The sequence below is a fragment of the Hemitrygon akajei genome, chromosome 5 (assembly GCF_048418815.1).
Source record: "Hemitrygon akajei chromosome 5, sHemAka1.3, whole genome shotgun sequence".
Lineage (NCBI taxonomy): Eukaryota > Metazoa > Chordata > Chondrichthyes > Myliobatiformes > Dasyatidae > Hemitrygon > Hemitrygon akajei.
The window spans coordinates 66,262,173-66,278,496 of record NC_133128.1 but is presented as its reverse complement, the minus strand read 5'-3'; the positions used below and the strand labels follow the sequence as shown (position 1 = coordinate 66,278,496).

Genomic DNA, 16,324 nt, shown 5'->3' with positions numbered 1-16,324 from the left:
GAGGGAAAAACCTGAGGTCTGTGAATCAGTCCTCATCGGGGGATCTAAGATGGAGAGGGTCAGCAGCTGTGAGTTCCTCGGTGTGGTCATTTCAGAGGACCTGTCCTGGGCCCACCGTGTAAGTGTAATTGTGGAGGAGGCACAGCAACACCTCTGCTTCCTTAGAGTCAGCATGACAGCTAAAACTTTGACAAACTTCAATGGATGCATGCACAAGGAAATCTGCAGATGCTGGAAATTCAAGCAACACACACAAAATGCAGGTGGAACGCAGCAGGCCGGGCAGCATCTATAGGAAGTAGTATAGGAAGAACGTCGACTGTACTTCTTCGTATAGATGCTGCCTGGCCTGCTGTATTCCACCAGCATTTTGTATGTGTTGCTTCAATAGATGCATGGTGAAGAGGATGTAGACTGGCTGCACCAATGTTCTTGAGCAGAAAATCCTACAAAAAGTAATATACACAGCCCAGTCCATCACGGGACTCTGCCAAACATTGAGCACATTTACATGGAGTGCTGTCACAGGAAAGCAGCATCCATCATCAAGGACCCCATAGCCACCAGGCCATGCTCTCTTCTTGTTGCATCCATTGGGAAGGTGGTACAAGAGCCTCAGAATTCTCACCACTATGTACAGGGTCAGTTATTACCCATCAACCATCAGGCTCTTGAACCAGTGGGAATAACTTTACTCAACTTCATTTGACTCATTTCTGAAATGTGCCAACAACCTACGGACTCACTTTCAAGGACTCTTCATCTCATTTCCTCAATATTTATTGCTTAGTTATTTATTATTATTTATTTTTTATTTTGTATTCACACAGTTTGTTATCTTTTGCACATTGGTTGGTTGTCCACCCCACTGGGTGCATTCTTTCATTGATTCCATTTTGGTTCTTGGATTTACTGGATATGCCCACAAGAAAACGAATCTTGATTGTATATGGTGACACATAAGTACTTTGATAATAAATTTACTTTGAACTATGAAATAAAAATTTCACTTACTGCAGAACAATTTTTAGGCACTCTAACTTTTACAAAATGATAACTGAATAATCGTGAGCTGAGACAAGCAAAAAGAAACACATTTGTATTTTATGCAATGGATTCCTTGCCAACAGATTTATAGCATGTCAGAAAAATGGGTTTATATCAAGATGTCATTTGGAAATATAAGGCTTTGCTCTTCTGCCTTGATTTACTTTTTAGACATTGATTCAATACTGCAGATTTTAAATTTTATCAATTATCTAATGGTTTATGACATTCAATCTTAACTCAAGTTCTAGATTTAAATGCTATGTCATACCTGAGCATAACTTGCCATTATGATATTAAATGTTGTTCCATTCCCTTAAATTATATCACAATTAACATTAATTGGTCTTTCGTATAATTAATACCTCTGGAGTCTTTCTGCTGTTTTGCTCACACAAAAACAGTGACTCCACTTCAAAATATTTCATTTTATCTTTTGTCATTTGATATCTTCCTGAGAAATTTTGTGCCTTTCATTCCTTATTTCCAATTTTAAAACTCTGTAACTGTTTCTGCAGCATTAACCTATTTAATTTGGTATTTCCTGCAAAGATTTCGGTAGCTAAGCAACCTCATCTTTATTTAGCAAGCATAAAATATCAAATGTCAATAAAAATGATCACAATTCCGGTGGGAATATAGAAAGTGTTGTGCATTAGTTTCAAAAAGTAAATCCCTAATTTAGAACCCACTGATAAATTAGATTCCTTGGAGGAATGGAAATTGTAATCCAGTCCTTTGATTAGAATGCAGCCATCCTTCAAAGCCTGGTTTTGACTTTTGTGAATACCTTCAAGGATGGGGCTATTCAACATGACCCAATCTCTGTAAAATGTGCAGGACTTAAAAGTCCGAAGATTTATCTGCTTTCCTTGTCACATGGGATGAACTGAAATTCAGGCGCAACACCTTCAGAATTTTTCGATTGGGCACAGAATAGACAAGGGCTGAAATCAAAATGCTGCATAAAACGTGGAAGAGAATGACAAGAAAAAATGAGACTGCTGTTAATCAAAAACAATATTTGTATATTACGTTGGAACTTGCCTGCTACTTCGTGAGTTTTCATAATATGATAAATGGATGATTTGAACTCTCAGCTATTTCCTTTTAAGTGTTTTTGGTGTGTATTGTCCCCATCTAACTTACAAAGTTCCTCATGAAGTATTATGTTGAAAAGGAGACTGCACTGAGCTCATGAATAAAAAGTTATGTTTTTAAACTAACTATCAATGGTTAACATTCAGCAATACTAAGAGCTAATATTAAAGTGGAGTTTACTTGGCTTTGCCTTAGTGATGTGTCTTGGAGTAATGCAGCAAGTGTTGGAACAACGTGATTTTGCTACAGGTAGAGTTAAACGCAGCCTTAAATTGGATTATAGTTTGACCTCACACTAGAAAAAGCAAAATAAGATTCTCTGCATGCAGTAAAGATGAGATTTTTACCACTCGGAGTTTAATATTATGCAGAAGCCAAAATATCTGGGCCAGATAGTATAATTGGGGGTTAGGATTTCTGTGCACTGATCAGTGTTTTACATTCAGTTGAATTATGGGCTGGTGAATGCAGAACGAAAACAGTAGCTAAATTCACCACCCTGTCCCACCCCCAATATCACCGCCCCGAAGTGTGTTGCAACCAATACCTATTAGGAATTACTGTAATTTGACTCTATCCAGCCTCCATTCATGCAGAACCACAAGAATTAGTAGAAGGCTAATTATTTGATCCAGCAGTCTGTGCCAGATTAAAAGGCAAGAACAGCAGTTTACATTTATATCAGTACCTTTGAAGTAAAAAAAAACCTCAAGGAGCTTAATTAATGGACTTAAAGATGTTGGACTTGAAGTTGGAAAGGAGCAATTGGGAGATGTAACCAATGGCTTGGTCAATGAGGAGGTCCTTAAGAGAGCGTGTTACTGGTTGGATATAAGATGATGCGACAGAAAATGGTGGATAGAGCTCAGTCCATCAGTGTGAATGAATGAAATTTTATTTCGGTCAGTACAAATGTAACAAAAAGCATAATTTTCAACATGATTTCATAAGACAAAATTAAATAATAAAAATCTTTAAAACAGACCGAAAGCGTGTAGGCTGAAGCTACAGCTTATTACGCCTACCACTCTTACTTATATAAAAACATATTTGGTGTCAATCATCACATCAAAACAAAAAAATTCATAATCTTTTAACACAAAATCCAGTTCCAAGTATCATTTATTTACATTACTCCCATTCATTTTAAATCACATATTTTATATTTGTTCATTAAATAATTTTTAAATTTTTAAAAAACTTGTTAAGTGTGGTGCATGGTTTTAAATTTGCACTACAACTGTTCCATAGGTTCACCCCTCTGACTGAAATACATTGATTTTTTACATTTGTTCTTATCCTTTGTTTTTGAGATAGACATGCTCCTCTGAAATCATGTTGACTTTCTTTCATTTTAAACAATCTTTGGATACTTTGTGGTAACTGTCCATTTTTTACTTTATACATATCCCCACCATTGAGTACATTTACATGGAACGCGACCACATGAAAGCAGCAACCTTCATCAAAGACCCCCACCATCCAGGCCATGGTAGGAGTTCCCACAATACCAGGTTCAGGAACAATTAGTTACAGCCATCAGGCTCCTGAACTGACATGGCTAACTTCATCCATCACTACTCTGAACTGATTCTACATCCACTGATTCATTTACAAATCGTGATCTCATTATTTTGTTTGCACAGTTTGGCTTTATTTGTGTTTGTCAGTCTTTATATATAGTTTTTCATAAAAATTCTGTTCTATTTCACTTTTCCTGTGAATGTCTGCAAGAAATGAATCGCAAGGCAGTATATTGTAACATACAGTGTACGTACTTTGATAATAAATTTGAACTTTCAAAAATGTAAAGTTACATGGGAAATGCAATTTATGTCATTTGCTGCAACCAAAATTTATTTTATTTAGAGATAGGGCATGGTATTAGTCCCTTCCACCCAATGAGGCTGCACTGCCGGCTGTACCCATCTGACCAGTTAACCTATGCACCTGTATTTCCTTGCAATGTGGGAGGAAACTGGAACGCTCAGAGGAAACCCATGCTGTCACAGGAAGAAAGTATATACCAGTCACCAGTGCATCGAACCCAGGTTGCTTGCTCTGTAATAGCGTTACAGTAACCACTACGTGATCATGCCACCCCGAAAATGTAGAGATTATAATACCATTAGAACAAATGCGCTTTTATTTAATGTTTCCCTCCATTAAGCAGAATGCAAGGTTTCACTATAATTTTAGTCGTGAACAATTGCCCAAGCAATGTCAGAGCACACTGTATGTGTTATTTTAAAAACTGGATAATTAAAATAAAATCTACAAATTGTGATCACAGACAGTGATAGTGATTCAGAAAACCAATGTAATAAAAATGAATATAAATAAATTTCTATTAATCAGTTTATTTGTCCTTTGCTTTAGTTCAGCACAGGTTGCTAGCAGTACATGACTTATTATGAGCCACCTGATTTTTGTTTTACTTCTGTTCCCCCCACTTATTCAAGGGCAGGTTCAAAATAGTTGAGTTTTTTGAATCTTGGTAGTAGCATTTTATTTTATGTATTCAGTATTTATGATTTCCTGTGAGCGAGTTACACAATTGTGCAGGCAAATTTTAATGAGATTATGGATATGTGATACTGTATATTGGTGCAAAGTAGAGATTTATGTTTGATCACTTTCCATCATCAGAAAATGTAAAATACAAGGTCAACATGATTTAGTATGTTGTTATATATAAATGTATTGGGACACCATCGGATGCACTTAATACCACATTAAGTTTTGATGACAGTAGCACAGATGTTCAATTATTTTTCTTTGCATTTAGTCTTCAGTGTTTCACAAAGGTCCATGATGTATTTTTTGTAAATATATTTAGTGATTGTAGTGATCATGGTAGTGCAAATGTGGGCATTTCTAATTTCCAAATTCACATCAATGATCTTTGTTATTTTACTTACAACAGGTTGGAGGAGGAGAAGAATATTCTTTTAAAATTACAGGAAGATTTGAATGAGTATTCCTGTTGGCTGGAAGATACAGAGAAGACTTTGAGATTAGTATCGGAACCTGGAAATGAGCTGCAGCTGAAAGAGTCACTAGAGAGAGTCAAGGTAATAGCCCAACACTGCTTTAAAAATGTGAATTTCATTGTAGTGCCAAATTCTTATTTCATGCTGTTTATTTCCTATAAATATATGCACCTAAGCACACTTAAGAGGTCCATTTGAAAATTGCTGTGCACATTTTAAAAGGCTTCTAAATTATTCATCATTAGGAATAAAAGTATCAAATTAATACTTCTCTGCAGTGCTCCAGCGGATTATTGAACAGAGGTGCTCAGCAGGGTGGCACTAAATGTAGAGTTACCCAAATTTGTTTGTGAATTCTGTTGTTACTTGCTCTGAGCCTGAGTAGTAGGAGGACAAATGTCCTTTGTTATATTCAGAAATTTAAAGATCTTGTATTTGTCACCATTTAATAATCCCAAACTAGAAAGCAATGCATCTAAGTGTCAAATGAACCCCACGCAAACAGACTTGCTAGTGTTATAGTTTTCTTTTTGTCATATAGTTTTCTTGTGTTTTCATGAACATGGTCAAAACACAGTGGCGTTTCACACTGCTTGTCATAAAGAACTCAAAGGATATGAGGGAATGTTGGATGAACAAACTAAAGCAGAAGAAAAAGTCTTTATAATAACCGTGGATGATACAAATAGCCCTGACTTCATGCTCAGCAGTGAATTGCCTGCACTTGCTAATAACTCAAGATAAGAGACTGAATTTAACTTATTTTAATCTCTAGCTACAGGCTTACTCCCAAGGCAGCACTGAACTCGGCTAGCTCCTATACAGAGGTGTCATCATGAACATTTAAATCATCCCAAAAAATAGCCATAAAATGCATTCCAGTTGGCTATTGATGTGAATAAGAACTTGTGATCTTTCTGAATGCCTTTGAGATTTAGAAGCCTTCAAAGCATACCAGAACTATGAAAGAAAAAAATATAAATTTTACAAAAAGAATGTATAAATGCTAAAAAAAACAATAAGGTGTGTTTAAACAAAGTAAAATAATTTACAATGTGTAAACTAAGTCACACTTGCCTTGGACCTCACAGCTTATACACTTCATTCAAACTGAGATGCTGTTCCTGTAACAGGTCCAGCTTGGTCATGTTATTTGGGTGCTCTCTTCAGAGTGGCTGTGACATCCTTGTGCTCTAACTGGATTTCCTTTGTAGTCTGACACTAGAATTAGTTTTTGAAAAACTCAGGATCAGCACACGTTAGAACGATGTTGTCAAGAAGCAGCGTTTCAGTCAACCACGGACTTGTAAATGAAGTATTATTTCTTGAGGAGAAAATTGTTTGAAAAATCTGTGAATGTTGATTGTGCTTAGCAATAACAAATACAAATTGGGATGAGCCCACAAGATGCTTTGACATATCTGCATATTGAAAGCTGAATGGTACATCAAATCTTAAACAGGTCAATGCCTTTTATATGTTTCCAATCTTTCCTGGTTAGCTCAAAGAAAGAAAAACTAAATAATGATATTTACATTTTCCACAGTGTGCTCCATAAGGAACAGAAGGAATCATCCTCACTGGTGGCTTCACTCCCCTTACTCTCTAGTGCTGCCCAAATATGAATTTAGTCACTACAGGTTTACCAACATACCTTGTTTACCTTGGGAATTAATTCACAGATATTAAATTTGCATTTCCATCCTTTAATTATAATTAATTAATTTCACTTTAAATGATACATCAGAAATATGCTGGCCTGTTGTCATAAGTAAGTGAACTGGTCTTCTGATATCTTATGTCCAATGCACTAATGCAACAGGCCTCACTGAGATGGTGATAGAAACTGATAATCTCGAAAAAAATTTTAAACTGCAAATGTTGGAAATCCAAAGTGAAAACAGTAAATGCTGCAAATACTCAGAAGGTCAAGGAGCATCTTTTGAGATAGAAACAAAGTTATTGTCCCAGGCCAAAGACCTTTCATTACACTAACTCAGAACATTTCTTCATTCTCAAAGATTCTTGTCACCATTACATTTTGCTTCCTCCCACTGGCTTTTATTGTTTTGACTCTCAGGTTTTATGAAACCTTTGAAATAATAATGTTAAAATCCACTGCATCGAATTGATTGCCCTCATGTGCTCACTTGATTACCTCTCAAACAATTTAATTAAGTTTGTTATACACGATAATCCCTCATCAAATCTATGCTGTCTCCAATTAATTTTCTGAATGAAGGTTTTTACTTGCTTATGTTGACCATTAGAATTGATTCCAATACCTTGCCCAAGCTTCACTAACCAGCAATTACAGGATTTATCTCTTTCTCCAACAGCTCCTTCCCCATCTCTGAGGAACTGGATTCACAGTCCTCTGGCAATACTCTGATAGGCCAGAAGAATTGAACTCTGCAATTTTTCTGCTTGCTTCTTTTAACTGCTGGGATTTACTTTATTTAGTACTGACAATTTATACAGTTTCAAAAATAATTTGTTTATCCCATCCAGTATTTCATGTTCTTCTTTAATGGTGTTGTGCTTGCCACCCTCTCTTGAGCAAAGGCTATTGCAAAGTATTTATGAAGAAGCAGAACCATTCCACACAAAGCATTTCTGACTCCTACTCTTTTTGCATCACTCCTTATTTACTTACTACGCATGTTATTTTATTTTCCTGTATTTTTCCATATCCTCTCTTTGCTTTCCAAATTTCTCTTTAATTTCATCCCTATACTCTATTAAAGTATCAGAATTTGATACAAGCTTCCTTCTCTCTCTTGCCTTGCCCTCATGTGCATTTGTTGATCCGAGAAGTGCTGGGTTTACAGAAAAAAGAGGGAATCCTAGAAGAAAACCCAGCCCTCAGACGAATACAAAAGTATGCATGATAATTTATAGTTAGATTTTGAGTAAAAATGGTGCTAAATTGGAACATGCGTCTCATCTTCCAATTTATTTTAGCTACGAGTGGAAGAACTGCCTAGGCGGAAAGGGATATTGAAGTGTTTAAATGAAAGAGGAGGAACAACACTCAGAAGCAAGACTCTGGCCCCAGAACAACGCTTTAAATTGGAAACAGATCTCCTGCAGGCGAATAATTGCTGGACAAAGGTACGAACTATTGGAAATTGTGCACCTTGCCCAGCATAAAGCTGTTTAATTAGATAGTTGGTTTAATTATTAGGATGATTAACTGAAAAATGCAAATATCGCAACTGCATATTTTTGTTTAGCAATTTTATGCTGTTGGTTATGTCTGTTGAATGCATATCTTTGCCAGAAACATGATGTATGAATGAATATTGTCCTTTGGCTTAATTTTTGATTAGAAACATTCTAGTTAAGTTAGGTTTTTGGAAAACTTTTGTAATTTTTTCTTCAAACGGATAAACCTGCCTGTGTTGCATTGAATCATTTTAATGCTTTATCTACGTTGCATGTTTTTGAAATGAAAAATGTTTGCGGGGGATATTAGAAACATAGAAACCTACAGTGCTTTATAGGCCCTTCGGCCCACAGTGTTGTGCCGACCATGTAACCTACTCTAGAAACTGCCTAGAATTTCCCTACTGCATAGCCCTCTATTTTTCAAAGCTCCATGTACCTATCTAAGAGTCTCTGAAAAGACCCTATTGTATCCGCCTCTACCACCTTCACTGGCAGTGCATTCCACACACCCACCACTCTCTGTATGGAAAAACTTACCTCTGACATCCCCCTTGTACCTGCTTCCAAGCATCTTAAAATTATACCCTCTCGTGTTAGCCATTTCAGCCCTAGGATATTCTTCTATAATTTTTGATGATTTGTTTTATTTAGTGTTTAAGCTGGTGTATAGAGCTGATAGTTTAGGCTTTATGTTTGGCATTGTTGCCCTCCTGACGTATTCAACACATAAAGCAGAGTTTTCTGTCAATTCTCTTTGTATTATTCTTGAATCATGAAAACAAAACATTAACTTTTGCTTCATGATTCAGGACTAGTGACCTAATAATTACTTAAGTTATACAGCAATTTCAAGGCAACCAACTTGCTAATTGGCTTATAAGTTGTGCTACTTTGTGTTTATATTTCAAAGAATCGCAAAGATGCGGCTCAGAATCAGGTTTATTATCACCGGCATATGCCGTGAAATTTGTTTTTTTTTGGTGGCAGCATTACAGGGCAATACATAAAAAGATACTAGAAGTTACAATAAGAAATATAAACAAAATAAACAAAAACAGAGCCAAGTAGTGAGGTAGTGCTCATGGGTTTATGGGCTGTTCAGAAATCTGATTACGGAGAGGAAAAAGTTGTCCCTGAAATATGTCGCAATGAAGGGTTTCAGCCTGAAATGTCGATTCTTTTTTCCTTTTCATTGATGCTTCCTGCCCTGCAGAACTCTTCTACCATTTTGTGTGTGTAACTCCTAAAATGTTGAGTGTGTGCCTTTAGCCTCCTGTACCTACATACTCCCTGATTGTAGTAATGAGAAGAGGGCATGGTCTGGGTTGTGTGGATCCTTAGTGATGGATGCTGCCTTCTTGAGGTACCATCTTTTGAAAATATCCTCAGTGTTGGGGAGGCTAATACCCGTGATAGCGCTGGCATGTTTTTCTGATTCTATGCATTGGCATCTTCATACCAGCTGATGATTCAACCAGTTAGAATGCTCTCCACAATACATGTATAGATATTTGCAAGTCTTTGGTCAAATTCTAAATCTCCTCAAACTCCTTTTGAAAAATCTCTCCTTGCTTGCCTTCTTTGCAATTGCATCAGTACGTTGGGCCCAGGACAGATCTTCGGAGATGGTGACAGCAGAAATTTGAAACTGTTCACCCTTTCCAGTGCTGCCCCCCCCACATGAGGACAGGTGTATGTCCTCCAGACGTTGGCTTACTGAATTCCACAGTCAGTTCCTTGGTTGTTATTGGGACACCACTCAACTAGCAAATCTACCTCACTCCTGTACACCTCCTCATCACCATTTCAGATTCTGCCAACAGCTCTGTCATCATCAAGGTTATTGATGGCATTGGAGCTGTGCCTAATCGCACATTCATGGGTGTGGGGAGAGGAGACCAGCAGGCTAATCATGAGTCTTTGGGGCGTTGATTATCAGCGAGGCAGAGAGATTATTTCTGATCTGCACTCACTGTGATCTCCCAGTGAGAAAGTCACAGGTCCATTTGCACAGGGAGGCATAGAAGCTTTGACGCTTGTTGATTAGTACTGAGGGAATGATGGTATTGAACACTGAGCTGTAATCAGTAAACAGCAGCCGGTCATAGGTATTGCTGTTGTCCAGGAGGTCCAAGGTCCAGTGGCGAGCCAGTAAGATTGCATTTGCTGTAGACCTATTGTGGCTTCGCGCAATAGTGACAGTGATAGAATGCCGAACAGTACAGCATTGTATAGCCCACGGTATTGTGTCAACCTATATATTTACAGTATGTATTTATTTAGAAATACAGCACAGAACAAGCCTTTCCGGCCTACTGAGCCATGCCACCTAGCAACCCACTGACTTACCTCGAGCCTAATCACTGGAGAATTCATAATGACCAACTGGTATGTCTTGGGACTGTTGGTGGACACCGGAGTACTTGGAGGAAAACTATGTGCTTCATGGGAAGGACATACGAACTTACTTACAGAGGACACCAGAAATGAACTCTCAAACTCCAGTGCCTTGTGCTGTAATAGTCTTAGGCTAACTGTTACACTGCCATGGCCCCCACGGTATATAAGCTTCCTCCATGATCAATCTAACCCTTCCCTCCATAACCCTCCATTTTCCTTATAAACTTTTGTCTGAGTCTTTTAGATGTTTCTGTTGTGGCGACCCACTTTCTGCACAGGCGAACCGGCTCACAAATAGCCAGCGCGCGGGCGGAGACTTTGGTAATGCACCTCTGACGTCATTTCCGCCCTGAGAGGGCGGGCGCTAGGGATTAAATGCCAGCGTCGTGAAGTTTGAATAAACTAGTCTCGAAACGACTTACCGACTGCGTGTCGTCATTTCAGCGCTGTGTGTAGCACATCGCGACACTATTGTATCAGCCTCTACCACCTCCCATAACAATGCATTCCAGATACATATACTCTTTGTCAAAAAATCCTACTTCTGACATCTCCCCTAAACGTTCCTCCACTCACACTTAAATAGGTGCCCTTTGATATTGGCCATTGCCACCGCTGGAAAAAGGTGCCAGCTATCCAATCTATCTAAGCCTCTCATAAAGAAATTTGTATAAAAAAGCTGGATTGGTGTAAGGAACTGATGACTTATTTTTATGAAAATGTGATGGGTACTTTGATTTTTTTTGACAGGTACTTTCTCATACATATCCCTTCATCCTTTTTAAAGAGACCTGAGTATTAAACAGAAGGCTGATTGCTTTATTTTGAAGGAAACACAATTCCACTTCACATATCCGCCTTTTTACAATCTACTCAGTGGAGTTTTACTTCCAAGTCCAAGCCTAGTGTTTGGTAATAATTCTCATATTGTGACATTAGACTTTTGCAGATCTTACATTCAAAAATGATATGGTGTGTTATCAGTTGGTTCTCTCTGGAACTGGCAGTTGAAGATCAGGAAGGTACAGCCCTATGTGTTGTCATTGATGAACATCAACCCTAAATGGTCACTTTTTTCCTAGGCCACTTACCATTATGATCTTAATATCCCAGACTATAATTGTCTTCATGGATATCTATGACACTACCAGTCATGCATAAATTGGTTGTGATTATACAGCTCCACACAAGTCACAGTAATTTCTAACACCTGAAAAGACTAATTAAAATCCAGATGTAATAATCTAAAAAAAATCCATCCACTCAGCCTGTAATTGCTGGAACTGGGCCATTTTTGCACCACGCCACTTCCTTCCCCATCATTCCCTGGGCTTCGATCTCTTTAAGAAACCTAGTAAAACAAGTGAAATGGATATTGCCAACTTTTTGTTCCTTTTCGCAGGTCCATAAATTTGTGTCAGGACTTAACTTAACTGCGTATTTGAAAAATTACAGTAGTAAGTCTCATAATGGAGAAGTTGGTAGGTGCCAGAATCTGGATTTGAAACTAGCAATGGCTACAAAGAGGTCACACCAAGGCTTGCCTGTTATTGGTCATAAAACTTCAATAACATGAAACCAATGAATTGCGTTCCAACTTAGAAATTCAATGAGGCTTTATTCTCACATTTATTTTAAAGCCCACAAGTATTTTCCCAGGGAGATCACGAGAATGGAATGGCGAGTTAGCTTTGGAGTTAGAGGAGTTGGTGATTGATCTGATGTGGCAATCAACAAGTTGTGTTCTCATGAAACTAGGAGTGGTGGGGAAAGGGGTATTGCTGAACAAATGAAAAGGTTCCTGCTGGCCCATTGTTACCACCACTTCCTCATCCTTGGCTGATGGATAAAACCCATTGGTTAGGGTGCTGCAAACTTGGAAGACTAATCAGACCTGAGACAAGCATCAATTAGTTTTTGAGCAATTTGCAATGGACATCTTTTAGTCCTTTTGCCTACAAACAAGAAGCCAAGTGCTGTGGATTGTATTAATATCTGCAAACGTGATATGGCATCAAATGCATAACATATAGCATTGGATCTTTTTACTCGTCTTTTGCAGCCCAGAATTAGCTAAAATGGGATATTTTTATACCTATGTACTGATACACTCAATTCAATTGGCACAGATCTTTTTCTAGTAACGAAAATATCCAGTGAGAATGTAAACCCTATACCTTATCACGCCTTCTTTATTTAACTATTTGTACTTAATTCTGAGCAATCTAAATGATTTCTTCTAAAGCTCCTTTTTTGACACTGGATGAAACTAAGCACATTAATCATCTTGCCAATAGAAGTATTTCTATTGCCTTTGAACTCTCACTTGAGGTGACAAATTGACACAGGGAACAATGTTGGCTGGAGAACTGTACTTGCCAACATTATCAGTTTCTGTTCCTTTGGACCAGTTTAGGGAAACAGTTTTATAATCGGTTTCACATATTTTGTTGTGCAGTAAATGGATTGATAGATTAGGCTCGGAGTCAGTGAATGAATGCATTGGAGGTCTGCTATGGGAATTTAATGCACTTTAATGTTATTCCTGGGCTGTTGTCAGTGGAAAGAAATGAACCGGATTATTAGAGAGTAAGCGGGATGCCAGAATTCCCATCTGCCTCGTTCATTCAGCATCAGCCTTTAGTCTGTATGTGTGATGAGTATTAGTGCAGGTTGCGGATGGTGGCTTCATCCAACATAATTTTAAATGCATGCAGCCAAGAAAGCCAGTCTATTGGCAATTCCAACATTGCCTTGACTGGTTTCACTGCAAGTTTTGTATGTGCATACCAGAGGGGCTGAAAATAAGAAGGATTCAGGCTAAGTGAAATTGTTCTTGTGAAACACTGGCCACAGACAGAAGCCTTTAGCAGCTGTACAGCTTGGTCGCTTACATGGAGCATCTGACAGATGGATAGACAATAGCTGCCGCGCACCAAGGTCAGAATACACATTCAGGAGCTCTTCTGGACAAACCTTGTATAAATTTCACTGATCCCAGTTGCATTTGACCCGTTCAAGTTAGGAAACAGCATCTTTCCCAATCCTAGCTGGGGAGGCCTTCACAACCGAATCATGAAGCTTGCACATTGTTAGAAGCTGGAGGAAATTAGACTGGCTTGATTACAGTTGAGCATCAACAAAATGCTGCAAGTGATGAAAACCTGAAACTAAATAATCAGTAGTTCAAGCTTCATCAGTGGAGAGAGGAACAGAATTATTGTTGAGGTCAGTAATTCTGAAACATCAGTAACTTGAAATATGAATTCAACATGTTCTACTTTGTCTTAGGGTAAGCATTTTTTCCCTTTTTAGCCCCTATATGCATAGTGTTCAGTTACCATTTGGAATTACTACTTAATCCACAAGTGAAAAACTGTTGCAGTACTTTTAGTAAGTAAATGTGACAGCTCTACGTCTCTCAAGAAATTGAAATCGATGGTGTATTGCACAGAATTTTGTCTCTTTTTAATTGATGCAACACCTACTCTAACATTTTCTATCATTATCTATTTATTGCCTTGTCTATAAAATTCAAAAACTGACTCCGATGTATCTGGCACTTTAAAAGGCCTACTTTTGAACAACAAACAGAAGTTATATTGTGGTGACCCAAAATGTAGTTGCGCAGAACATGGACAATCAGTGCTTTTTGTGAGGGGGTCATGGATTTAAACAGCATGGAAATCCAACTCACCCATGCCAACCAAGTTCTTTACCTGAACTAGTTCCGTTTGCATTTGGCTCGATTCCCTCTAAAACTATCCTATCTATGTAACTATCCAAATGTACATTGTGAGAGTACCTGCTTCTAACACTTCTTCTGACAGCTCATTCTATTTCTCTGCCATTGTCTGTGTGGAAAAAGTTGCTCCCTCAGGTTCCCTTCAGATCTCTCCTCTCTCATCTTAAATCTATGCCCTTTAATTTTAAAATCCACTACTGAGAAAAAAATCTATGATCATTGAACCTCGAGTATATATGCTCCTTGTAATCTTATACACCTCTTTCAGATCACCCTTCAGCCTCCTTCACTCCAAGGAAAAAGCCTACAACCCACGCGGTCTCTCCCTATAACTCAAGCTTTTCAGTCCCAGTGACATGATTGTAAATCTTTTCTGTAGCCTTTACAGCTGAATAGCATCCTGGAGCGAGGTGACTAGACAAGCACACAGTACTCCAAGTGTTGGTTCATCCTGTACACTCTGCCTGTTGTTCTCAGTGTATCAACTGATGCCACCCTGTCTACCTGTTGTCAGTGGAAAGAAATGAACCATATTAGAAACATAGACATTGAAACATAGAAAATCTACAGCACAATACAGGCCTTTCAGCCCACACTGTTGTCCCTACTTTAGAAATTACTAGGCTTACCCATAGACCTCTATTTTTCTAAGCTCCATGTACCTATTCAAAAATCTCTTAAAAGACCCTATCGTATCTGCCTCCACCACCACTGCCGTCTGCCCATTCCATGCACTCACCATTCTCTGAGTAAAGAACTTGCCCCTGACATCTCCTCTGTACCTACTCCCCAGCACCTTAAACCTGTGTCTTCTTGTGGCAACCATTTCAGCCCTGGGAAAAAGCCTCTGACTATCCACACAGTCAATGCCTCTCATCATCTTATACACCTCTATCAGGTCACCTCTCATCCTCCGTCGCTCCAAGGAGAAAGGGCTGAGTTCACTCAATCTATTCTCATAAGGCATGCTCCCCAATCCAAGCAACATTCTTGTAAATCTCCACTGCATCCTTTCTATGGCTTCCACATCCTTCCTGTAGTGAGGCAACTAGAACTGAACACAGTCCTCCAAGTGGGGTCTGACCAGAGACCTATATAGCTGCAACATTACTTCTCGGCTCCTAAATTCAATTTCACAATTGACGAAGGCCTATACGCTGTACGCCTTATTAACAACAGATTCAACCTGCACAGCTGCTTTGAGCTTCAGATTATTAGAGAGAAAGTGGGATGCCAGAATTCCCATCTGCTTCCCATTCCATTTTGGGAACGATGTACTTGTACCCCTCAGTCTCTCTGTTCTTTAACAATCCATAGGGACCTTCCATTTGCTGTGTGATCCATACCCAGATTTAACATACCAAAATACAACATCTCACCCAATTAAAGTCCATCTGCTTTTTTTGGCCCACTTTCCCAAATACTGAGGAACTGGTGCAGGGATTTATGGATCGTTGGGAACTGTTCTGGAGAAGGTGCAATCTGTACAAAAGGGGCAGGTTACACCTGAACCTAAGGGGCTTCAATATCCTTCTGGGCAAGTTTGCTTGAGTTGTTCGGGAGGGTGTAAGCTAATTTAGTAGCGGAAAGGGAACCGGTGTGTTGAGGCTGAGGTTCACAAACAAAGGCAATGTGAATTGAGACTCCTAGCAAGGAGAGGCTGATGATAGGGCAAAATTGCAGTCAACAGGATGAGTTGCAATGTAAAAGGTGGACAAAATTGAATACAGAACTGAGGGTGTTATATTTGATTGCACACAGTATACTGAAAAAGATAGATGAACTTGTGGCGCAGTTACGGATTGGTATGTTTGGGTTTGTCGAATCACTGAATCATGGCTAAAAGAAGATTAAAGCTGGGAGCTTA

The 16,324-nt window shown here is 38.6% G+C and overlaps 1 protein-coding gene across 9 annotated transcripts in view; it reads left to right on the top strand.

The window, feature by feature from the left end:
- Positions 1-16,324, top strand: part of dmd (dystrophin) — a 1,932,045-nt gene that overhangs the window by 1,375,842 nt on the left and 539,879 nt on the right. For all 9 annotated transcript variants that reach the window (XM_073045659.1, XM_073045653.1, XM_073045656.1 and 6 more), the window contains 2 exons: positions 5,075-5,222; positions 8,106-8,255. In XM_073045659.1, the coding sequence (XP_072901760.1) occupies positions 5,075-5,222; positions 8,106-8,255 (298 nt within the window). The remainder of the gene's footprint in view (positions 1-5,074; positions 5,223-8,105; positions 8,256-16,324) is intronic.